Source organism: Hylobates moloch, unplaced genomic scaffold (genome assembly GCF_009828535.3).
Source record: "Hylobates moloch isolate HMO894 unplaced genomic scaffold, HMol_V3 SCAFFOLD_2, whole genome shotgun sequence".
NCBI classification, from domain to species: Eukaryota; Metazoa; Chordata; class Mammalia; order Primates; family Hylobatidae; genus Hylobates; species Hylobates moloch.
This window is the reverse complement of record NW_026652277.1, coordinates 107,469,080-107,493,085: the sequence shown is the minus strand read 5'-3', so window position 1 is coordinate 107,493,085 and position 24,006 is coordinate 107,469,080. Positions and strand designations below refer to the sequence as shown.

Below are 24,006 nucleotides of genomic sequence, written 5' to 3'. Positions count from 1 at the left end.
ATGGCTTGAGACCACACTTGAACAGGCTTATAGATCATAAGTCTGGCACTACTGGGAGCCAGTCTCTTTTTCCATAGCAGTCTTCAGTCAGTTGTCACTTTGTCTGATGGTCAGGCTGTAGTGCAAGTGCAGTGGCACAACCTCGGCTCATTGCAACCTCCGCCTCCCAGGTTTAAGTGATTCTTCTGCCTCAGCCTCCCGAGTAGCTGAGATTACAGGTGCGTGCCACCACGCCCGGCTAATTTTTTGTATTTTTAGTAGAGACGGAATTTCACTGTGTTGGCCAGCCTGGTCTCGAATGCCTGACCTCGTGACCCACCTGCCTCAGCGTGAGCCACTGCACCCAGCCCACCCACTTTTCTTCTTGGAATAAGTTGTGGGTCATTTCTTGAACCCATCAGTTGGGTTCTGGTCAGTAGTAGTAAAAAAAAATTAAAGTGTAATATACATATAGGAAAATGTACATTGTCATAAGTGTAGTCAGTGATTATTCATAAACTTCATATAAATAACACCAAACACCCAGTACTTCCAAAGCTCTTTGTGTTTTTTTCTAGTCTTGAAGACCCATCCCCTTCCCCCCTCCCTCTTTACCTCCCACGTATCCTGTAACCAGTATCCCAACCTAGATTATGTTTAGGGCATTAGGATTTTAACATAGGGAAAGATTCTGGTTAGAATGGACCTGCTGTTGGTTAGTTAGCAGTGGGGACCCTGGGGCCGAAGTGCAGGGTAGAGTTGCGGTGCAGCCTGCCTGCTAAATTTCTGAGAGGACAACGCTGAGGAAAGTTCAAGAGCTTCCAGCTCTGAATTTCTCATTTAATCTTCACATATTTTTAGGGAACCAGCCGTATTTGAGAACTTACTACCCCTTAAAAGTTATAAATCATTGCCCTTTTCCCCCATGTATATTGGATGCATTGTTATTATTAAACACATTTAAGGCCGGGCGCGGTGGCTCACGCTTGTAATCCCAGCACTTTGGGAGGCCGAGGTGGGCGGATCACGAGGTCAGGAGATCGAGACCATCCTGGCTAACATGGTGAAACCCCGTCTCTACTAAAAATACAAAAAAATTAGCCAGGCTTGGTGGCGGGCACCTGTAGTCCCTGCTACTTGGGAGGCTGAGGCAGGAGAATGGCTTGAACCCGGGAGGCGGAGCTTGCAGTGAGCCGAGATCGCCCCACTGCACTCCAGAGCGAGACTCCGTCTCAAAAAAAAATTAAAAGTTTTGATACAACATTTACCATGTTAACATTTTTTACTTTATACGTTAGTTCACATTTTTTGTAGAGACAGTCTCACTATGTTGCCCAGCCTAGTCTTGAGCTCCTAACCTCAAGCCACCCTCCCTCAGCCTCCCAAAGTGCTGGGATTATAGGTGTAAGCCACCACATCTGACTGAGAATGTTTTCGTCTTACAAAACTGAAATTCTTTCTCATTAAACTTACTGGGTGTGTTTTAATATTATTTTTTACTTTTTGTTACAGAAAATGTCGCACATATTCTGAAGTAGAAAGAATGGTGTAGTGAATACCCATGGACCTGGGTATTCAATAATTATCAATTACATTTCATTTATATTTCTGCATGACTTCCTCACATTATATTACTTAGAAACAAATACCAGGCATCATACTATTTTATATGAAAATATTTCAGTATATATCTCTAAAGGAGGCAAACTTTAAAAATCCCTGGTATTGTTACTATACCTTAAAAAAAAAAAAAAATTACAACATAAGATGTCCTCTCAGTGTCCATATTTCCCTGATTGTCTCCTAAATGTATTGTGTGTATTTGTGATCTTAGATGGGAAATCCTAGAATATGGGGAAAGGAATAAAAGAAAAATCCAACAGTAGTAGATGAGGTTTGCTCTTCTCCACCTTTGTGCATCAGCTTTTTTGGCTACTTAAATTTTGGAAGACTTTCTTACATTTGCCAACAAATTCTGCTTCCCTACTTCCCATGGAATACCCTCCCCCCATCCCTCACCCCCAATAAAATAAAAAGAAAAAAAAGTCAGATCCTTGCTTTATTTTTATTTTTATTTATTTATTTATTTTGAGATGGAGTTTCGCTCTTGTTGTCCAGCTGGAGTGCAGTGGCACGATCTTGGCCCACTGCAACCTCTGCCTTCTGGGTTCAAGTGATTCTCCAGCCTCAGCTTCCCGAGTAGCTGGGATTACAGGCATATGCCACCATGTCCAGCTAATGTTTTTGTATTTTTAGTAGAGACGGGGTTTCACCACATTGGCCAGGCTGGTCTCGAACTCCTGACTTCAGGTGATCCACCTGCCTTGGCTTCACAAAGTGCTGGTATTACAGGCTGGAGCCACCACACCTGGCCCCTTGCTTTATTTTTAAAAATTTATTTATTTATTTTTTTTAGAGTTGGGATCTCTTTGTGTCACTCAGGCTGGAGTGCAGTGGTGTGATCATGGCTTACTATCCTTGAACTCCTGGGATGAAATGATACTGCCACCTCAGCACTTCCAGTAGCTGAGACTATGGGCATGGGCCACAATGCCCATGAGATCTTTAGATGACATACCTGTTGTTATTATAGTTTTGGTACTACTGATTTACTTAAAGAAGTTTGTGTAAGGTTAGTAGAAGGCTTACTGTAGAAATTAACTTACGTTCCTTGGGGGAAGAACTCTTCTTGACATGGCTTTTGTCTTGCCTCTTTAGGGTAGTAATAGGAGTTCTTCACGTGAACAGGAGCTGGCACTTAGGTCTTATGTGCTGGTTGAGTCTGTCTGCAAAAATCTTCAGACCCTGGCTATGGCGGTTGCTTCTCAGAATGCTGTGTTGTTGGAAGGACCAATAGGATGTGGCAAAACTTCCTTAGTTGAATATTTAGCTACAGTGACAGGTAGAACGAAGCCTCCTCAGCTTCTGAAAGTCCAGCTTGGAGATCAGACTGACAGTAAGGTAATAAGGAAATGTTAAGTTTTGGTGGCTTGTCATGCTTGTAAATATTTGCATTAAAATGTTGCTTTTGCTAAGGGAATATAAGAATAGTTATTGGTCTTGCTTATAACTGTTGGGGCCAACCTATGTAAACCTCAAGTGCCTACTTACTTATACCTACCTATAGAAGATTAACAGTTAATTAAAGGATGTAGCATTGCCACTATAGGTATGGTTTTTCAGTAATTACTTTATCTTCTTTCTGCAGATGCTTTTGGGGATGTATCGCTGCACAGATGTTCCTGGAGAATTTGTGTGGCAGCCTGGCACCCTGACACAGGCAGCCACAATGGGCCACTGGATCCTTCTGGAGGATATTGACTATGCCCCCTTAGACGTGGTATGTCATCTCAGGAAATTCATTGTCCCTTAATATATTTTCCTGTCTTGGAAAAGCATTTTGTTAATAGTGATTCTGGTGATGATTTAAACAAAAATGTATTTGATTAGACATAGTATGTTGCAGGTACTTCATGGTTACTTACCTGATCTGATTTGCGGTCCTGAATTACTTGACTGGTTTCTTGTTTGATAGAGAATCTATAAAATTTTGGTTGTGCTGTTTCCTATAGTAGTTGACTATGTGACCAGTTTCATAGTAGTATTTTCTCCCTTAATTGAATGTGAGATCAACATTTTCCAAGAACAGGTCTGGTTTGGAACATCTCAGCCATGTTACATGTACATTGAGAACTTTGAGATCCTGCTTCTTAGTGGTGGCAGCTGCAGAGGAGTGGGCTGAGGACAAGTGAAGGAGGAGATGATGTAATTAGAGTGTGCTTGCCTTTGTTTAATTAAGAAAAATATGCTGGATTTGCATTTTGGTTTGTAAAAAGACCACTTCTATATGCATGAAATTTGCCATTGAGACAATCCATGTTGCCTTTGTATTCTGAAAAGTGACAAAAAATGTATTGCAGGATGAAATATTCTTCCTTTGGACAGATTTTTCCCGAGATTGGTTTTAATTTTCTTTTTCTTTTTTTTTGTGAGACACAGTCTTGCTCTGTTGACCAGGCTGGAGCGCAGTAGCACGATCTCGGCTCACTGCAGCCTCCGTCTCTTGGGCTCCAGCAATTCTCCTGCCTTAGCCTCCTGAGTAGTTGTGATTACAGGCATGTGCCACCATGGCCAGCTAATTTTTGTATTTTTAGTAGAGACGGGGTTTCACCATGTTGGCCAGGCTGGTCACGAACTCCTGACCTCGTGATCCGCCTGCCTCGGCCTCCCAAAGTGCTGGGATTACAGGTGTGAGCCACTGTGCCTGGTTGGTTTTAATTTTCTTTTAAGGTGAACCTGCTCAAATTAACTGTATATGAACTTTTCTGTCTTGGATATGAAAGAACGAGAGAGAGAGAGAGAGAGAGAGTGTGTGTGTGCCTGCGTATGTGTGTGTGTGCGTGTTTAGGGAGAGATGAAGGGGAAGGAATAGCTGAAAATAAGTGTGTGTGTTATATCAATGTTTTTAGAGTGTGATGAGGTAAAGATGTTCTGGGGATATTGGCCCAGACAGGGCCTCACAGTTTGATCACTGTATTCTGGTGTCTTAATGTTCACTTCTACAGGGCTGGAAACTCAGTTTTCTTGAGAAGCCCAGAGCCAAGGCTGACTCCTACCAAGGAGACTTAAAAATAAAACTAAGATGTAAACCACATCTTAGTTTTAAAAATATTTGTTGAGTTTTTTTCCTTTTTAGTGCCCTTCTTCTTGGGCGGTTTTTTTTTCAGATATCAGGTTATCTGGGAAGTCATTAGGTTTACTTATTTTTATTTTTATTTTTAAATTATTTTATTTTATTTTATTATTTTTTTTTGAGACAGAGTCTTGCTCTTGTCGCCCAGCCTGGAGTGCAGTGGTGCGATCTTGGCTCACTGCACCCTCTGCCTCTTGGGTTCAAGCAATCCTCCCATCTCAGCCTCTCCAGTAGCTGGAATTACAATAGGTGCCACCATGCCCAGCAAATTTTTGTATTTCTTTCAGTAGAGATGAGTTTGAGACCAGCCTGGCCAAAATGGTGAAACCTTGTCTCTACTAAAAAAAAAAAAAAAATACAAAAATTCGCCGGGCATGGTGGCACATGCTTGTAATCCCAGCTACTTGGGAGGCTGAAGTGGGAGGATTGCTTGAACCCGAGAGGCAGAGGTTGCAGTGAGCCGAGATTACACCACTGCACTTCAGCCTGGGCCACAGAGTGAGACTCCATCTCAAGACAAAAAAAACCCCACCGCTTTGCTGTGGGCAAAAGAAAACAAAGGGAACACCTTTTCCTCCACAAGCTACCACTCTAAACCCTAGACACCGCTTCCTCTTCTCTCATTCAGTTGGTCTCCATATCGTTTATTGCCTTTTCCTTATCTCTTTATTCTGTTCTTATCCCACTGTCTTAGCACTGGCTTATTTTATCTACCTATCTATCTTGCCTTTGTTACCTGAATAGTGTCTTTTTTGGCCGTTTTTCCTCTGGAAAGAAATGGAATTATTTCTTTTCTTCTCAGCCTAAAAGCCTCTCGATAACTCTTATGAAAAAGTTCAATCAGCACAGGAGGCCTTTTATTACTTATCTCTAAGCCTTACATCTTTCTGCTGCTTCTTAATGCACATTCTACCCTAAACATAACAGAATTCTTGTGCCATGGCTTTTAGATTTATCAGTTTTTTAAAAATGCACTTGCATACTTCTGCCTGAAGTGTATGTACCATTTTTCTTTCACCAAACCTGGTTAATTTCTGCTCATTCTTCTTTAAGATTCAGCAAATGTCACTACCTCTGGGAAGACTTCACTGCCCTGCTTCTAAATCATTCTATTCTGATTCAGAACCCCCTCTATCTTTATATATGACTTTGTATACTCCTGGGGTACACTGATTATGCTGTGTAGGAATTTGCATGCCTGCCCTCTCCCATCAGCCTCTAGGCTCTAAAGCCTTGGTCCCGTCTGTATTCTTGTGTCTTGCTTGGCTGTGATCCATAGGAGGCACTTGTGAATGTAGAGTGTATAAATTGTGCTGGAGTGTAGGTGATTCAGACGTTCCCACCTGCATGTTGACCCCAGTTTGGACTATGAGAGCTGAAGTTTGCTTTAAGGGTGTATCTGTCATTTTGAGAGAGGGTTGTTTTGTTTTGATTACTTCTGTCTTAATAGCTTTACTTTATCAGTGCGGTTATTGTTACCTGATTTAGGTTTCTGTGCTGATCCCTCTCTTGGAGAATGGAGAACTCTTGATTCCTGGCCGAGGTGACTGTCTGAAAGTGGCACCTGGATTTCAGTTTTTTGCAACCAGGAGGTATGTACTAGTAACCTTTCTGTTTTCACTCTGGAGCCACTTACTCATGAGTCTGCATGCTGAGCCAGAAGTCCTGTAATAGAGTTCTCTGGGTCTACTTCAAGCAAGGTTAGTTGGAAGTGATAACAGGTCTAAGCTTCTCATTCCTGATTATTTTTAATGAAGATGATTTATAAAATAAGAGGTTCCCCCCCCACTTAAAAATAAGTAACCAGTTTAAAACACTTCACCTTATTTCATGTTTTAAAAAATAATCAGAGGTGAGGTTATTGTCAGATAGCCCAGGGTTTGAGTCCTGACACTGGTACTTAGTACCTATGTATACCTTGTCTGGTTATGATGGGGTTAATAATACATACCTTCTTCAAATGGTGGCTGTAAAGAATAAGTGAGATGACTGGTACTAAAGACCTGTCACAATAAATGCCCAGTTAATGGCTAGCCATGATGGTGATAATGATAGGTAGATTTCAGGCAATTGAAACATTAATTGGATATAAGCATGAACAAAGGCACGAAAACTGAGCATGCTTAGTATATATTCCTGCCTACATTTTAAAATTACCTGAAGGCAGTGGTTTATTTCTTACTGCTAGTCTATACCTGCACAGCTTCTTCAATGTCTTTAAATGCCCATGAGTGAAACTAACATCATTCTATAGTTAATGATTATATTAGTGTTTACCTCAGTTAACATTCACTTCTGCGTGGAGTGTGGAGCTAACCCGATAGTATTCAAGGAATACCTTCCTAGACCCAATTACTCTTTTTTTCTTGAAATGGGATCTCACTGTGTTGCCCAAGCTGGTCTTGAACTTCTGTGCTCAAGCAGTCTTCCCAGCACAGCCTCCCAAGTAGCTGAGACTACAGGCACATGCCACTGTGCCCAGCTGACCCTGTTACTTTTTTTTTTTTTTTTTTGAGATGGAGTCTCGTTCTGTCACCCAGGCTGGAATGCAGTGGTGTGATCTTGGCTTACTGCAACCTCTGCCTCCTGGGTTCAAGCGATTCTCCTACCTCAGCCTCCCAGGTAGCTGGGATTACAGGCACCTGCCACCACACCTGGCTCATTTTTGTATTTTTAGTAGAGACGGGGTTTCACCATGTTGGCCAGGCTGGTCTTGATTTCCTGACCTCATGATCCGCCGCCTTGGCCTCCCAATGTGCTAGGATTACAGGCGTGAGCCACCGTGCCCGGCCCAATCCTGTTACTTTTGTTTTAAACATTTATTTATTTTTTAGAGACAGTGTTTTGCTTTGTACCCAGGCTGGAATGCAGTGGCTTGATCATAGCTTACTGTAACCACAAACTCCTGGGCTCAAGTGATCCTTCTGCCTCGGCCTCTTGAGTAGCTAGGACTACAGGGGTGTACCACCATGCCTGGCTAAAAACAAATTTTTATTTTTATTTTTTAGAGATGGGATCTTGCTGCATTGCCCAGGCTGGTCTTTAACTCCTGGACTCAAGCAGTCCTCCCACTGTGGCCTCCTAAGTGTTGGAATGACAGGCATGAGCCACTGTACCTGGCACTGTTAGTTTTGATAGACTTTGATTTTTATTTTATTTAATTAATTTTTTTTGAGACCAAGTCTCACTCTGTCGCCCAGGCTAGAGTGCAGTGTGGCATGATTTGGCTCACTTCAACCTCTGCTTCCCGGGTTCAAGCGATTCTTGTGCCTCAGTCTCCCAGGTATCTGGGCCTACAGGCGCGTGCCACGACACCTGTCTAATTTTTGTGTTTCTAATAGAGACGGGGTTTTGCCATGTTGCCCAGGCTGGTCTCGAACTTCTGGCCTCAAGCAATCCACCTGCCTCAGCCTCCCAAAGTGCTGGAAGGTGTGAGCCACCACGCCTGTCTTATTTTATGTTTTTTTAGAGATGAGGCCTCAATTTGTTGCCCAGGCTGGTCTCGAACTCCTGGGCTCAAGCAATCTTCCTACTTTGGCCTCCCAACGACCGACATGAGCCACTGAGCCTGGCTGACCTTGATTTTATTTATAGAGATAGTGAAGTTCTTCCCTGGTAGATTCAAACACTTCCCAGAAAGACCTGGGGCATCGTGGAAAGATGTTAGACAAACTTATGATCTGATAAACCTGAATTCAAGTTTCAGTTCTGCCATTTTCAGTCACAGTTGAGTGTATAAGGGCCGTTCTTTCCTTCTCTTCCATTTATGTCAGAAGAAAAGAATGGCATCTTCCTCTCAGGACAGTTGTGAGGACTAAGTGGCTTATGCATAAGCATGTACCTTCCCCAGAGTGTATGTTTAATGTATATTCCTTCTCTACTTTTTTCTCTTCTGGAAATTTTTAATGGTTTTAAGTACTGTAGCTTCTGGTAACAAGCAGCGAACTTAATGTTAATGCTATGAGCCTTGGATTATGCTTTCTCTCTCCTGAAGTTATTTATGCCTTAAGGAAGAGGAACCTGTCATTGAAATAAAAACATTTACCTTGTAGAATTGTTTGCAGTGATTTGAAAGTATTTGGTTAAAGCACTATCACTACTACTTAGGAGAAGAGCCAAACATGGGTTAACTGTCAGCCTTTCATATGTCATCTGTCCTGTAAGTCCAACAGTGTAGTATCTGGAAACAGAAGGGATTATGAATATTTTTCCTATGTGAGACAGTGTACAGCAAGTAATATCCAGAGGCACAATTCAGGATTAAAATTTGGAATTTTGTGTGACTGTGTTTTTTATTTTGAAACGTAGACTCTTGAGCTGTGGAGGAAATTGGTTTCGACCGCTAAACAGTCATGCTACTTTGCTAGACAAATATTGGACCAAAATTCACCTGGATAACCTGGATAAGAGAGAACTGAATGAGGTACGTGGGTCTTAGAAAGTATCAATGCTGGCCAGGTGCAGTGGCTCCCGCGTGAAATAGGAAATAGTATAATAAACCACCAGAACCCTCATCAACCTAAATTTTACAGTCTGTGTGCTAGTATTTTACTGTATTTGCTTCATCTATTATTTTTTCTGTGCTAATATATTTGAAAGCAAACTCCCAGCATATATCTCTAAAAATTTAATGGCATTTTCATATATAAGCACAATAACATTATTATACACAGTAAAATGAACAGTAATTCCTCAGTATCATTGAATTCTTAGATTCAAATATTCAAATTTTCCCAGTTGTCTACAAGGGATCATTTTACTAAGTTGATTCGAAGTAATGTCTTTCACACTTAATGGACATTTTGATCTAGGCATTAATGAGAATTAAGGTAAGTTACTTTATAGGTTTTCTACATTGATTCAGTTTCTAGTATTGTGGTTATCCTAGATCAGTAAGAAGTATATTACACTTGACTGCGCTCATGCCCCACTTCCCTTGTATGTCTCACTTGGAAGATTTCCCTTCCCCAGTGCTTTATCTAGGAGAGTGGCAGACAAAGCATTGTCAGTGGTCATTCAGACATGGAAGAGATGCTTTTCCCTTTATTGATGTAGGTATATAGGTAGATATGTGATACCAAACAAACTTCAATTTTTTATTTTTATTTTTATTTTTGAAACAGTTTCGCTCTTGTTGCCCAGGCTGGAGTGCAATGGCATGATCTCGGCTCACTGCAACCTCTGCCTCCTGGTTCAAGCAATTCTCATGCCTTAGCCTCCCAAGTACCTGGGATTACAGGTGCCCGCCACCATCCTTGGCTATTTTTTTTGTATTTTTAGTAGAGATGGGGTTTCACCATGTTGGCCAGGCTGGTCTCAAAACACCTGACCTCAGGTGACCTGCCTGCCTTGGCCTCCTAAAGTGTTGGCATTATAGGTTGTGAGCCACTGTGCCTGGCCACAAACTTCAAATATTTTTTCCTACATTTTCTTTTCTTTCTTTTTTTTTTGAGACGGAATCTTTCTCTGTCGCCCAGAATGGTAATCTGTGGCACGATCTTGGCTCGCTGCAACCTCCGCTTCCCATATTCAAGTGATGCTCCTGCCTCAGCCTCCTGAGTAGCTAGGGTTACAGGTGCATGCCACTATTGGGGGAACCCGCCCCCAGTATTTCAACATAGGTTCTTTCTATTTTCCATAAGTGTTGGCTGGCTGAGAAATAAAGAGAAAGAGTACAAACAGAGGAATTTTACAGCTAGGCTGCCAGGGGTGGCATCACATATCGGTAGGACCATGATGCCCACCTGAGCCTCAAACCAGCAAGTTTTTTAAGGGTTTCAAAAGGGGGAGGGGGTGTAAGAACAGGGAGTAGGTACAAAGATCACATGCTTCAAAAGGCAAAAAGCAGAACTACTAATAAGGGTTTATCAAAGATCACAAGGCAAAAGGCATAAAGCAGAACAACTGATAAGGGTCCAACAAAGATCACAAGGCAAAGGGCAAAAGCAGAACTACTGATAAGGGTCTATGTTCAGAGGTGCACGTATTGTCTTGATAAACATCTTGAACAACAGAAAACAGGATCCAAGAGCAGAGAACTGGTCTGACCACAAATTTACCAAGGCGGAGTTTTTTCCCCACCCTAGTTAGCCTGAGGGTACTGCAGGAGACCAGGGTGTATCTCGGTCCTTATCTCAACCGCATAAGACAGGCATTCCCAGAGTGGCTGTTTATAGACCTCCCCCAGGAATGCATTCCTTTCCCAGGGTATTAATATTAATCTTCCTTGCTAGGAAAAGAATTTAGCAATATCTTCCCTACTTGCACATCCGTTTATAGCCTCTCTCTTCAAGAAGAAAAATAATGGCTCTTTTTGGCTGACCCTGCAGGCAGTCAGACCTTATGGTTGTCTGTCCTTGTTCCCTAAAAATTGCTGTTATTCTGTTCTTTTTCAAGGTGCACTGATTTCATATTGTTCAAACACACATGTTTTACGATCAATTTGTACAGTTAACACAGTTATCACAGTGGTCCTGAGGTGACGTACATCCTCAGCTTACGAAGATAACAGGATTAAGAGGTTAAAGACAGGCATAAGAAATTATAAAAGTATTATTTGGGAACTGATACATGTCCATGAAATCTTCACAATTTATGTTCCTCTGCCGTGGCTCCAGCCGGTCCCTCCATCTGGGGTCCCTGACTTCCCGCAACATGCCACCACGCCCAGCTAATTTTTTTATTTTTTATTTTTATTTTTTTATTTTATTTATTTTTTTGAGACGGAGTCTTGCTCTGTCGCCCAGGCTGGAGTGCAGTGGCGTGATCTCGGCTCACTGCAAGCTCCGCCTCCCAGGTTCACGCCATTCTCCTGCCTCAGCCTCTCCGAGTAGCTGGGACTACAGGCGCCCGCCACCACGCCCGGCTAATTTTTTGTATTTTTTAGTAGAGACGGGGTTTCACCGTGGTCTCGATCTCCTGACCTCATGATCTGCCCGCCTCGGCCTCCCAAAGTGCTGGGATTACAAGCGTGAGCCACCGCGTCCGGCTAATTTTTTTATTTTTAGTAGAGACAGGGTTTCACCATGTTGGCCAGGATGGTCTCGATCTCTTGACTTTGTGATCCACACACCTCAGCCTCCCAAAGTGCTGGGATTATAGACGTGAGCCACCACACCCAGCTTAACTGATTTTATATCTTATTATTATTATTATTTTATTTTTTGAGAAAAGGTCTTACTCTGTCACCCAGGCTAGAGTGCAGTGGTGCACTGCAGTGGTGCTCAGCTCACTGCAGCCTCAACCTCTCAGGCTTAGGTGATCTTCCCACCTCAGCATGCCAAGTAGCTGGGACTGACTACAGGTGTGTGCCACCCCGCCCAGCAAATTTTTTGTAGAGACGGGTTTTCACCGTGTTGCCCAGGCTTGTCTCGAACTCTTGGACTCAGGCAATCTGCCCACATCAGCCTCCCAAAATGCTGGGATTACAGGTGTGATCCACTGTACCCTGCTTCTTTTACATGCTTTTCATTGAGAAATTACATAATGGCCTTACCAGAGCTGTGTTTGAAATTAAATAGTAATTTAAGAATTCTTTAATGAATAAATTCCTTATGGAGTTGGTTGCTTATATTTTGGTTACTTGGAGAACCTTTTAACATGACTTCTACCCCCGAAACTGTATTATAGATGGTGGGATTGCCAGATAACTGAGTTCTGAGTAGGAAGAAAATCATCATGATTGAGTGAAATAGGTGGGTGGGAGCAGGAGTGAGTAAGGGGGAAGTTCTTATTTTTGGTAAAGTTGACAAATTTCATTTCATTTTTATTTTTATGTTTTATTTATTTACTTTTTTTGAGACAGGGTCTTGTTCTGTCACCTAGGCATGATCACTGCTCACTGCAGCCTTAACCTCCCAGACTCAGATGATCCTCCCTGCTCAGCCTCCTGAGTACCTGGGACTACAGGCACATGCCACCATGCCCATGTTTGTATTTTTTGTAGAGATGAGGTTTCACCATGTTGCCCAAGTTGATCTCAAACTCCTGAATTCAAGCAATTCCTCTGCCTTGGCTTCTCAAAGTGTTGGGATTACAAGTGTGAGCTACCGTCCTCCAGTGAAAAAATTTCATAGAGAAATCCATTTTTTGGCTGACCAGTTTCAACAGTAGTTTGTGTGCTTTTAAAAATTACCATGCTGGCTGTTAAATTTTCTTTTTTTTTTTCCCTCTGTCAGATTCTTCAGAGCAGATATCCTAGCCTATTGGCAGTGGTTGATCACCTGCTTGACATTTATATCCAACTTACTGGAGAGAAACATCACTCTTGGAGTGATAGTTCTGTTGGATGTGAACAGGCACCTGAAGAAGTTTCAGAAGCCAGAAGAGAAAACAAAAGACCAACCCTTGAGGGAAGAGAATTATCTCTAAGGTACTGAACTAAACAATTTTTTCTTTTCTTTCTTTCTTTCTTTTTTTTTTTTTGTGAGACAGATTGCCGCTCTGTTACCCAGGCTAGTGTGCAGTGGTGCAGTCTTGGCTCACTCCAACCTCCGCCTCCTAGGTTCAAGGTTCTTACCAGCTAGAAGTAAGTAGTCAGGTTTTGAAATTATAGGTTGCTTTGGCTGGGTGCAGTGGCTCACGCCTGTAATCCCAGCACTTTGGGAGGCTGAGGCGGGCGGATCACGAGGTCAGGAGTTCAAGACCATCCTGGCCAACATGGTGAAACCCCATCTCTACTAAAAAAAAAAAAAAGTACAAAAATTAGCCCAGTGCAGTGGCAGGTGCCTGTAATCCCAGCTACTGGGAGGCTGAGGCAGAGAATTACCTGAACCCAGGTGGAGGTTGCAGTGAGCCGAGATCACGCCACTGCACTCCAGCCTGGGCAACAGAGTGAGACTCTGTCTCAAAAAAAAAAAAAAAAAAAAAAAAGGAAATGGGCATCTCCTCATTCTGATCTGATTTGGTTGCTCCCCTCCTTTCTTTCCTGCTACCTTGTCTGGCATGGATGGCAGAGTAACGAGTTGATAGGTCACTTCCTGGAATGGGTGAAGATTGGGAACTGTTTTTGTTTTGTTTTTAAATTTTACACACAAATACAAAGAGGGGAAGGACTGGGAACCCTTACTTACTGGTTTCCCAAATACCTTTTATGTAAGCATTGTCAGAAGAAGAGAGTTATCAGGTATGCCCAGACTTAAGTGGGTCAATAAATTCTGATGCCTTTGATGTCTTTGGCCTGTGGTCTTTTCTTTGTTTTTTCTTTTCTTTTTTTTTAAAGGGATCTGCTGAATTGGTGTAATAGGATTGCCCATAGCTTTGACAGTTCATCTTTATCAGCATCATTAAATATTTTTCAAGAGGTAAGATATAGTTTTCCAGTCTTTTTTGTCTTGGTTCTGTAAGGCTGTTGACTTCCGTTGTTATTTTCTGTCTTTTGATTGCCATTAGACTTTTTTCTTTTTTCCAAGTATGGTTTGTTATTCCTTTTTTTTGAGAGGAGGTCTCTCGCTCTTGTCGCTGAGGCTGGAGTGCAATGGCGTGATCTCAGCTCACTGCAGCCTCCGCCTTCTGGGTTCAAGCGATTCTCCTGCCTCAGCCTCCCGAGTAGCTGGGATTACAGGCACCTGCCACCACCCCTGGCTAATTTTTGTATTTTTAGTAGAGACGGGGTTTCACCATGTTGACCAGGCTGGTCTCGATCTCCTGACCTCAAGTGATCCATCCGCCTCGGCCTCCCAAAGTGTTGGGATTACAGGTGTGAGCCACTGCACCCAGCCTGGTTTGTTTTTCTTAGCTAGTTAAAACTCAACTAATGTGGCATTAAAGCTAATTGAATGTAATACATGTTTTGTGGTTTTTGAAACAAATTATTATTAATTTCAGAAGAAGTATAGTTTGATATAGAGTAAAACAGATAGTGAAATTAAAGGTAAAATGAAAGAAACTCCCGGGTAATAATAAAGCAATGTTTGTTCCTGTATATAATTTCTTTTTTTTTTTGAGACGGAGTCTCGCTCTGTCACCCAGGCTGGAGTGCAGTGGCGCAATCTCGGCTCACTGCAAGCTCCGCCTCCCGGGTTCACGCCATTCTCCTGCCTCAGCCTCTCCGAGTAGCTGGGACTACAGGCGCCCGCCACCACGCCCGGCTAATTTTTTTGTATTTTTAGTAGAGACGGGGTTTCACCGTGGTCTCGATCTCCTGACCTCGTGATCCGCCCGCCTCGGCCTCCCAAAGTGCTGGGATTACAAGCGTGAGCCACCGCGCCCGGCCTCCTGTATATAATTTCTTAGTCTGTTTGATAAATTTGTAACTATCTGATCCCTCTACTTTTCTCAGTAGGGCTGGCTGATGTTGGTTGACTGAACCTCTTTGTAAGACACCATAAATCCAGGATGGGTTTCTAATGAGGGTGGTAGACTCTTCTGACTAATTCATCCATTGTTAGTATCTATGATGGGAGCATGTATGTGCACAGGACTTAACCATTCTAGTGGATATTATTACAGAAGACCAAATCATAGTGGTAAAGGTGGAATAAGAACAAAAGGAGTTGGATGTTCTTTTAGAAGTAACTCTTTTAAACTATAGTATGGTAACCAGAGGAATTGTTATCTTCTACTCTAAAATATATTTCTACTGAATTTGAGACCAGCCGTTTCAAATGAGTAGGGTATATTCTTTTGAGAACTGGCAAATTGTTTTTGTCCAGCTCTTTTCTCCACTTATTCCATGCAGACCAAATACCTTTATCAGATATCAGCTCCACTATAATTTATGTTACAGTTAATTTAACAACTCCACCTATATTTTCTTGTTAGAACTAAATTGTAATTTCTCTAAGGACATTGAGAAAATTTTTTTTTCCTCAAAAATATTTACAATCAAATTTGTTCAGAGGAAGAGCCCTCTGTTTCTGTGGGCTCTATGTCTGTGGAGTCAACCAAACTTGGATCTAAAATATTCCATTCCTGTCCTTAAGGTGGACAGTAAAAAGCAAGTAAATAAATAAGATATTTCAGGGGAGAAATGATGATTGTATTGAACATGTATAGACTTTTTTCCTTGTGATTATTCCCTAGACAATACAGTGTAATAACTATTTACATAGCATTTACATTGTATTAGGTATTATAAATAATCTAGAGTTCTAAATAAAATAAAGAGGTTGTGCATAGATTATATGCAGATTCTACACCTGTAAAACTTTTTTTCTTTGGCTTACTTTTCTACATACTGACATGGGCCCTATGCCTTTTTTATTTATTTATTTATTTAATTTATTTATTTGTTTTGAGATGGAGTCTCTCTCTGTTACCCAGGCTGGAGTGCAGTGGTGTGATCTCAGCTCACTGCAAGCTCCACCTCCCAGGTTCCCACCATTCTCCTGCCTCAGCCTCCCGAGTAACTGGGACTACAGGCACCCACCACCACGCCCAGCTATTTTTTTTTTTGCATTTTTAGTAGAGATGGGGTTTCACCGTGTTAGCCAGGATGATCTCGGTCTCCTGACCTCATGATCCACCCACCTCAGCCTCCCAAAGTGCTGGGATTACAGGCGTGAGCCACCGTGCCTGGTCACCCTATGCCATTTTATATAAGGGACTTGAGCATCTTCAGATTTTGGTTTCCGTGAGAGGTCCTGGAATCAATCCCCCAGGAATACATAGGGATAACTGTGTTACAGTAGTAAATCCTATATTTTTAATATTGATGTTCGTAACTTTACATTTCTGGGTGTAAGTTTCCCTGCTTATTACTGAATTTTAGGGGTGCCATTATTTGGGTCTTTTTGCATCTTGTAAACTGACTTTACTTAGAATTACGGCTTTAAAATATATTTTAATTTTAAAAGGACTAGATTCTTCTTGTTAAAAAACAATAGAAACGATGATGGAAGAAACTTAACTACTAACTCTACCACTGAGACAAAAGCAGTTTGCAGTATTGGGGGCCTATTTTCTCTCTCTTTTTTTTTTTTATTAGTTGAGACAATGCTGTATATTAAATGTTGTATTCTGAGTATTTCAACTGTCAGGACAAAAATATAAAATACTTTTAAAAAGGATGAAAAAATAGATCAGATTGTAACTGCCCAGTGGGTTCACCTTGCCTGCTGCCTAGACAGAGACAATTTATCATGACGGGAATTGCAATAGAGTAATTCATGCAGAGCCCGCTGTATGGGAGACCAGTTTTATTAGTACTCAAAGCAGTCTTCAAGAGAGCTTAATGAATACTAGGCTAGCCATATGGGAAATGGAATTGTTACTCAAATCAATCTCCCTGATAACTCAGAAGCTAGGGTTTTTATGGATAATTTGGTGGGCAGGGTACTAGGGAATAGGTGCTGCTGATTGGTTGGGGATGAACTCATAGGGATGTGGAAAATGATCTTGTATACTGAGTCTACTTCTGGGTGGGGTGACTGAGTCAGGTGGGGTTAGTTAGTTGCCAGAATGCAAAAATCTGAAAATCACCTCAAAAGGCCAATTTTAGTTTCTACGATATTGGTGTTATCTACAGGAGCAGCTGGGGAAGTCACAAGTCTTGTGACCTCTGGCCACATGACTACTGAGCACTAAGGGATTATAGAAACTACACCTACCTTTTAGCAGAATTCAGGCCCCTACCATAATCTTAATCTTGTGGTCTTTCATTAGGTTTCAGTCCCTAAGCAAAGAGGGGGTTAGTTTTAGGGAGGGACTATTATCATCCTTGCTTCCAAGTTAAACTATAAACTAAATTCCTACTATGGTTAGCTTGGCCTATGCCTAGGAATGAGTGAAGATGGCCAGCCTGTGAGGCTTAGAAGTAAGATGGAGTCAGCCATGTTAGATTGCTCTGTCATAATCTTTGCAAAGGTGGTTTCAATTCCACACTATGGGTGTCCTTTACCTTGTTTTATCTTTCATATTTTCTGTAAATAGAAAATACAAAAAATGCTTGATGAATTCAAGTTTAACGTTTTTGGGGTACAATCCATTTTTGGTGGTATTTTATATTTCATCACATCAGAAGACATAACTGGTTGGCTCACTGGTAGTTGCTAAGATTAAGTCCTAGGTTAAGATAATGACCATGAGGTATTGCACACCTAGTGTTTTCCTTGCGGTTAGAAAGCAGTCTTTTGATATTACCTCAGCACTATATGAGTCAGTTCTCCTTGAACCATGTACCCAATGGTCAACACTAATTGCTCTTCTTTGCCTGAAGCTAGGATTTACAAAGTGGGGTGTGTTGTTGTTTGTTTTTTTTATTTGGCAAGTATTTCAGTAGTCAATTATTTATATTTGTTGGTGTCCTGTCTTTCCGTTATGGTCAGGTCCTTAGTCCTGGGTTGGTGCTTATTTGCATTCCCTTCATTTTTAGAGAAATGTTCCTGCTGGATTTTGTGTTTCTCCCTCTTGTGGCCAGGAAAATGATGTTCTGTGATTAATATATTATTTTAAAAATCAGTCAGCGTTTACCTTGGTTATTTTAATAGGCCCTAGACTGTTTCACAGCAATGCTTTCTGAGCATACAAGCAAACTGAAAATGGCAGAAGTTATTGGAAGCAAATTGAACATTTCTAGAAAAAAGGTATGTGTGCTGTTTTTTACTTCCCTGTTGAAAGGAGCCTGGGATTTTTTGCTTGCTTGCTTTCTGGTCTCTAGTCCTTAGCTGGAACAGCTTTTGCAGTGGTGCCTCTTTTGTAAAAGTTGGTGCTTTTATTGCGGCCTCTCGTGGGCATACAACTCCCAAATGGCGCGAGTGCAATGGCGCCATCTTGGCTCACCGCAACCTCCGCCTCCCGGGTTCAAGCGATTTTCCTGCCTCAGCCTCCCGAGTAGCTGGGATTATAGGCATGTGCCACCACACCCAGCTAATTTTGTATTTTTAGTAGAGATGGGGTTTCTCCATGTTGGTCAGGCTGGTCTCGACCTCCTGACCTCAGGTGATCCACCCGCCTCTGCCTTCCTAAGTGCTGGGATTACAAGCATGAGCCACTGTGCATGGCCATGTTCCACATTCTTAAAGGGAGCTTCCTCATGTCCTGTGTCTTCAGTGTTTTAGTGAGCATTTATTTTATTTTGTAGGTAATAGACTCAGGACTGTAACTATGTTTTAGTAATACCTTTGTCTATAACTTAATGCAGAGTTTTTCCATCTTTTTTATTATTTTCGCTTATTAGAAAAGTTGGCAAGAGACTGAACGTGGTGGCTCACACCTGTAATCCCAGGATTTTGGGAGGCGGAGGTGGGTGGATCACCTGAGGTCGGGAGTTTAAGACCAGCCTGGCCAACACTGTGAAACCCTGTCTCTACTAAAAAAAAATACAATAAATTAGCTGGGTGTGGTGGCACATGCCTGTAATTCCAGCTACTTGGGAGGCTGAAGCAGGAGAATCACTTGAACCCAGGAGGCAGAGGTTGCAATGAGCCAAGATTGTGCCACTGCACTCCAACGTGGGTGACGGATCCAGACTCTTTCTTTGATAAAAACCAACCAAACAAAAAAAAAAAATTGCAAAGAGTAGTACCAATGAATACCTGTATACTCACTACTTTGTTTCATTGCTGACATTGTTAATGTTTTGCCATTCTTATTTTATGTCAAAATACGTATTTTGGGAGGAGGGATCCTTTCGGCAGTGGCATTGGTGTCTGGAAAAATGTCTGGGCTCATCTTGAAGCAGATATCTGACATTCTCACATGAATAATGACTCTAAAAGATCTTATGTCAGGAATTACAGTAGTAGAGATTTTTATAAGGCTTCTGAAATAGTTGTGATGGTTTTGGCTGGAGGTCATAGAACGTCCTACTGAAAGGGACTTAAATGATACATATATTAATCATAAGAAAGAAGAATGAAACCACCATGAACATTCATTCCACCAATATTCATCTTCTCTTGTTGTGGAAGGGCTCACTTTTCCCAGAGCAGTTTGCTTCTTTCACTCCTGCCCCAAACCTGAACAAAATCTGTGTTCTTTGGAGAAGAGAAGAATGGCTGTTGGGTAGACATCCAGGAGCATCTGCCACAGCTCTTTTTGCTTTGGCTGTAGTCAGATGTACCATGATTTCCTACATTATGTTAGAAATTTAAAGCAGAGGAGAGCATAGCTAGAGAAAGATTTCTCTGATTTTTTTTTTTCTTACCTTTTAGGTGTAGACTTACTGTTGGATATATCAGTGTGTTCACTCCATATATAGGTAGGGCTTATTTGAAAAGTACCATTTTAGGGAAACATGATAAATGTTGTGAAAAACATAATATTAGAAGTTTGGAAAATGAAAAAAGAAATTTCTTTATGAAAAGCCAACTCAACTATCTGGGAAGTAGAGAATGATTCTTTGTAGAGTGCTAATTTGAGGGCCAAAATAAGCCTCTGGATGAGGAAATATTCCAAAAGCATGTGGATTTTTACTCAGGTGAAATCTTACCTTCTACAGGCTGAATTCTTTTGTCAACTTTATAAACCAGAAATTGTGATCAATGAGCTAGATTTGCAAGTGGGTCGAGTGCGGCTTCTACGGAAACAAAGTGAGGCTGTTCACATACAGAGGTAAGTAGGGCTCTAAACTAAGCTGCCAACTGTGGGGTTTCCAGAAACTTGATAGAAGGTCTAGCTCAGCCTCTTATCTTTGTGCAAAACACATGTCTGAACTGTGATATCTGTAGTATGCTATATGGGAAGGAGCAGTGTTTTCCCAAAGTATGTTCTGTGAAATTAGATATTAATAGGTGAAAGAGACGATGAAAGTCATTAGAGATTTGGCACTACCAAAGATTAATTATTGATTTTATTCACTGCAGTGTATTTAGTGAAGTATGCCTCAGTTGGAAGTCAGGCTTATGTCTAACATTAGTCTGTAAATTCCTGGAAGGCTGGGGTTATATAAGATTCTGAGATCGAGGTAACATTAAATACTTATTACATGTCTGACTTTGTAATTTTACATATTTTCTCATGTAGTGATTGTAATAATTCTGTGAATTAATATATTAGTATCCTAGGGCTGCCATAACAAATTTTTCATAAACTTGGTGGTTTTAAACAATAGACATTATTCTTTCACAGTCCTGGAGGCTGGAAGTGTAAAATCAAGGTTTCATCGGGGCCATGCTTCTCCCTCTGAAGGCTCTAGGGGAGAATGCTTTCTTGCCTCTTCCTGATTTCTTTCTTTCTTTTCTTTTTTTTTTCTTTTTAAGACAGAGTCTCACTCGGTTGCCTAGGCTGGAGTACAGTGATGCGATCTTGGTCCACAGCAACCTCCGGCTGCCTGGTTCAAGCGATTCTCCTGCCTCAGCCTCCTGAATAGCTGGGATTACAGGCGTGCACCACCATGCCCAGCTAATTTTTGTATTTTTAGTAGAGACAGGGTTTCACCATCTTGGCCCGGTTGGTCTTGAACTCCTGACCTCAGGTGATCCACCTGCCTTGACCTCCCAAAGTGCTGGGATTACAGGCCTGAGCCACGGTGCCTGGCCTCTTCCTGGTTTGTTTGGCTCCCAGCAGTCCTTGGTGTTCCTTGGCTTGTAGTTGTATCACTCTAAGTTCTGTTTCTGTTGTCACGTGGCCCTTCTTCCTTGTGTGTGTATTTTTTTCTTTTCTTTTTTCTTTTTTTTTGAGATGGAGTCTTGCTCTGTTGCCCAGGCTGGAGTGCAGTGGTGTGATCTCAGCTCACTGCAACCTCTGCCTCCGGGGTTCAAGTGATTCTCCTGCCTCAGCCTCCCGAGTAGCTGGGACTGCAGGCATCCACCACCATGCCCGGGTAATTTTTGTATTTTTAGTAGAGATGGGGTTTCACCATATTGGCCAGGCTGGTCTTGAACTCCTGACCTTGTGATCTGCCAGCTTCGGCCCCCCAAAGTGTTGGGGTTACAGGCGTGTGCCACCATGCTCTGCCTTGTGTGTGTATTTCTATGTCACCAAATTTTCCTCTTATACGGACACCAGTCATTGGATTCAAGACCCACCTTAATGCAATATGACCTTATCTTAATTTGATTAAATTTCTTCAAAGACCCTATTTTGAAATAAGGTCACATTCATAGGATCTGGGTAGACATGAGTTTGGGGAAAGATTATTAACCTATTACAACTAGGTACTGTTGTTACCCACATCTTACAGGTGAGGAAACTGAGGCTAAGACACATTAAGTAATTTGTCCAAGATGAGCTAACTGGTACGGATAGTCTTGTCTTACTGATCTTTTTAATCTCCAGAGCCTAGCATGGTATCAGATGTGTGAGTATTCAGTGTTTGCAGAGCAACTAAATTCTGTAATTTTCATATGTTGTAAGACTATCTGGTATAGCTTGAGGACCGTTACTGTGAGCTGTTTTCTCATCCTTGTTTGTTGAATCTGGAATATCTGGTTTCCCAGAGCAAAACTAGGAGAAGTTTGCAGCGTGGTTTTTAAACTCTTTTTTCTCCTTCCCAGGGAGAAGTTCACTTTTGCTGCTACACGGCCGTCCTCTGTTCTCATTGAGCAGCTTGCAGTGTGTGTCAGCAAAGGGGAGCCTGTGTTGCTAGTGGGAGAGACTGGGACTGGCAAAACCTCTACCGTCCAATACTTGGCTCACATTACAGGTAATCCCTAGACAAAATAAATCTGCCCCCAGACATTTCACACTGACTGCTTTTTTTCCTTTTTTAAAAATACTAAATCCAAAGACCACAGAGTTTAAAAAGTGCCAGCACCCCCCATGTAATCTCTGCCTGGAAATAACTACTGTTAATAGATTATTATTAAATTATTTCATTTCCAATCTATGCTTATGCAAATACATACACGTATAGATTTTATTTCAAAACAGATAAGGGATTATATTCTACATATTGCATTATACCTTATTTCTTCTTTTTGTTTTTATTCTTTTTGAGACAGGGTTGCACTGTTGCTCAGGCTGGAGTGCAGTGGCGAGCTCACAGATCACTGCAGCCTTGACCTCCCAGGCTCAAGTGATCTTCCTACCTGAGTCTCCCAGATAGCTGAGACTACAGGCGTGTGCCACCACGCCTGGCTAATTTTTTACGGTTTTTGTAAAGACGAGGTCTCACTGTGTTGCCTAGGTCGGTCTCCAACTTCTGGGCTCTCATGATTCAGAGCAAATGCACATTTGAAAATTTACCTTATTGCTGGGCGCAGTGGCTCATGCCTGTAATCCTAGCACTTTGGGAGCCTGAGGTAGGAGGATTGCTTGAGCCTGGGAGTTCAAGACCAGCCTGGCAACATCATGAGACCCTGTCTCTACAAAAAAATACAAAAATTAGCCAAGTCTGGTGGTATACGCCTGTAGTCCCAGGTGCTCGAGAGGCTGAGACAGAAGGATCACTTGAGCCCAGGAAGTTGAGGCTGCAGTGAGCCATGATGGGACCATTGCACTCCACCCTGGTTGACAGAACAAGACTCTGTCTCAAAAAATAAAGCCCTATGCCATATTCCCACAGCCTTAAGGAGCACACTGGATATTATCAGTCTTTAAGTTTTTGGAGTAACACTTTTGCACTTTCTTTATAAAAGGCCACCGCTTGAGGGTTGTCAATATGAATCAACAAAGTGATACTGCAGACTTGCTTGGAGGGTAAGTGTGGCTCAAAATTTTTTTCTTGTTTTTGTGTTTATTGCTTGAGGTAAGAAATACTGTTTTCTTAGTGTTACAACCACAGGTTCTAGGGTGCTCGATGCAATAGAAAAAGAGTTTTCTCAGATAAAGCTTTATTAGAGCTTTTGGCAGGGTAGCAGGGACACAAAAGAGAGAATTCTGTGGCTGGCCCCACTAAGACAGAAAAGTAATTTTAAGGGGCTAAAGTGGGAAGGAAGTGATATTTAAGCATGTAGAGGCGGGGAACTTCTGGCACTTGAACAGTTTGATAACATGCTTCTTCATGTGTCCCATGTCTCAGCATGGGTATGATTTTTAGTATAGCAATGAAGCTAAGGTGAAGGGTCAGTCATTTTTCTGGTCTTGTGTGTGTGCAGGAAAAAGGGTAAACTCCCTTGAGTAAGATTTAAGGTGTGAGTTGCTTATTTTAGTTTCCTCAGGGTCCCACCATCAGTGTGTACGGTGCTTTGAGTAAGATTTGTGGTGGGACATTGCTCATCTTAGTCCCTCTAAGGTACCTTGAGCAAGATTGCACCTTACCCCCCAACCACAGCAAGGTATTTATTTGAATTTATTGAGGAGCTCATGGGTGTGTAGATGTTTCTCTTCATTTTAATGAACACTTGAGGCCCTTGTTCTCAAAGGTCATATGATGGAAGAAGGAGAAAAAGCAGGCAAGTATGTAATCAATTAATGTTTGTGTATACAGTACAGTTGATCTAAAGTGTAAGTTCTGGGCCAGGCGTGGTGGCTCACACCTGTAATCCCAGCACTTTGGGAGGCCTAGATGGGTG

At 41.8% G+C, this 24,006-nt stretch overlaps 1 protein-coding gene across 4 annotated transcripts in view; it reads left to right on the top strand.

The window, feature by feature from the left end:
• MDN1 (midasin AAA ATPase 1) overlaps positions 1-24,006 on the top strand; it is a 181,298-nt gene that overhangs the window by 27,493 nt on the left and 129,799 nt on the right. For 3 of the 4 annotated variants that reach the window (XM_058435398.1, XM_058435400.1, XM_032155328.2), the window contains exons 6-15: positions 2,698-2,940; positions 3,188-3,319; positions 6,161-6,264; positions 8,981-9,095; positions 12,850-13,043; positions 13,893-13,974; positions 18,100-18,195; positions 20,052-20,164; positions 22,048-22,196; positions 23,131-23,191. In XM_058435398.1, the coding sequence (XP_058291381.1) occupies positions 2,698-2,940; positions 3,188-3,319; positions 6,161-6,264; positions 8,981-9,095; positions 12,850-13,043; positions 13,893-13,974; positions 18,100-18,195; positions 20,052-20,164; positions 22,048-22,196; positions 23,131-23,191 (1,289 nt within the window). The remainder of the gene's footprint in view (positions 1-2,697; positions 2,941-3,187; positions 3,320-6,160; positions 6,265-8,980; positions 9,096-12,849; positions 13,044-13,892; positions 13,975-18,099; positions 18,196-20,051; positions 20,165-22,047; positions 22,197-23,130; positions 23,192-24,006) is intronic. The other variant, XM_058435399.1, reaches the window with a different exon arrangement.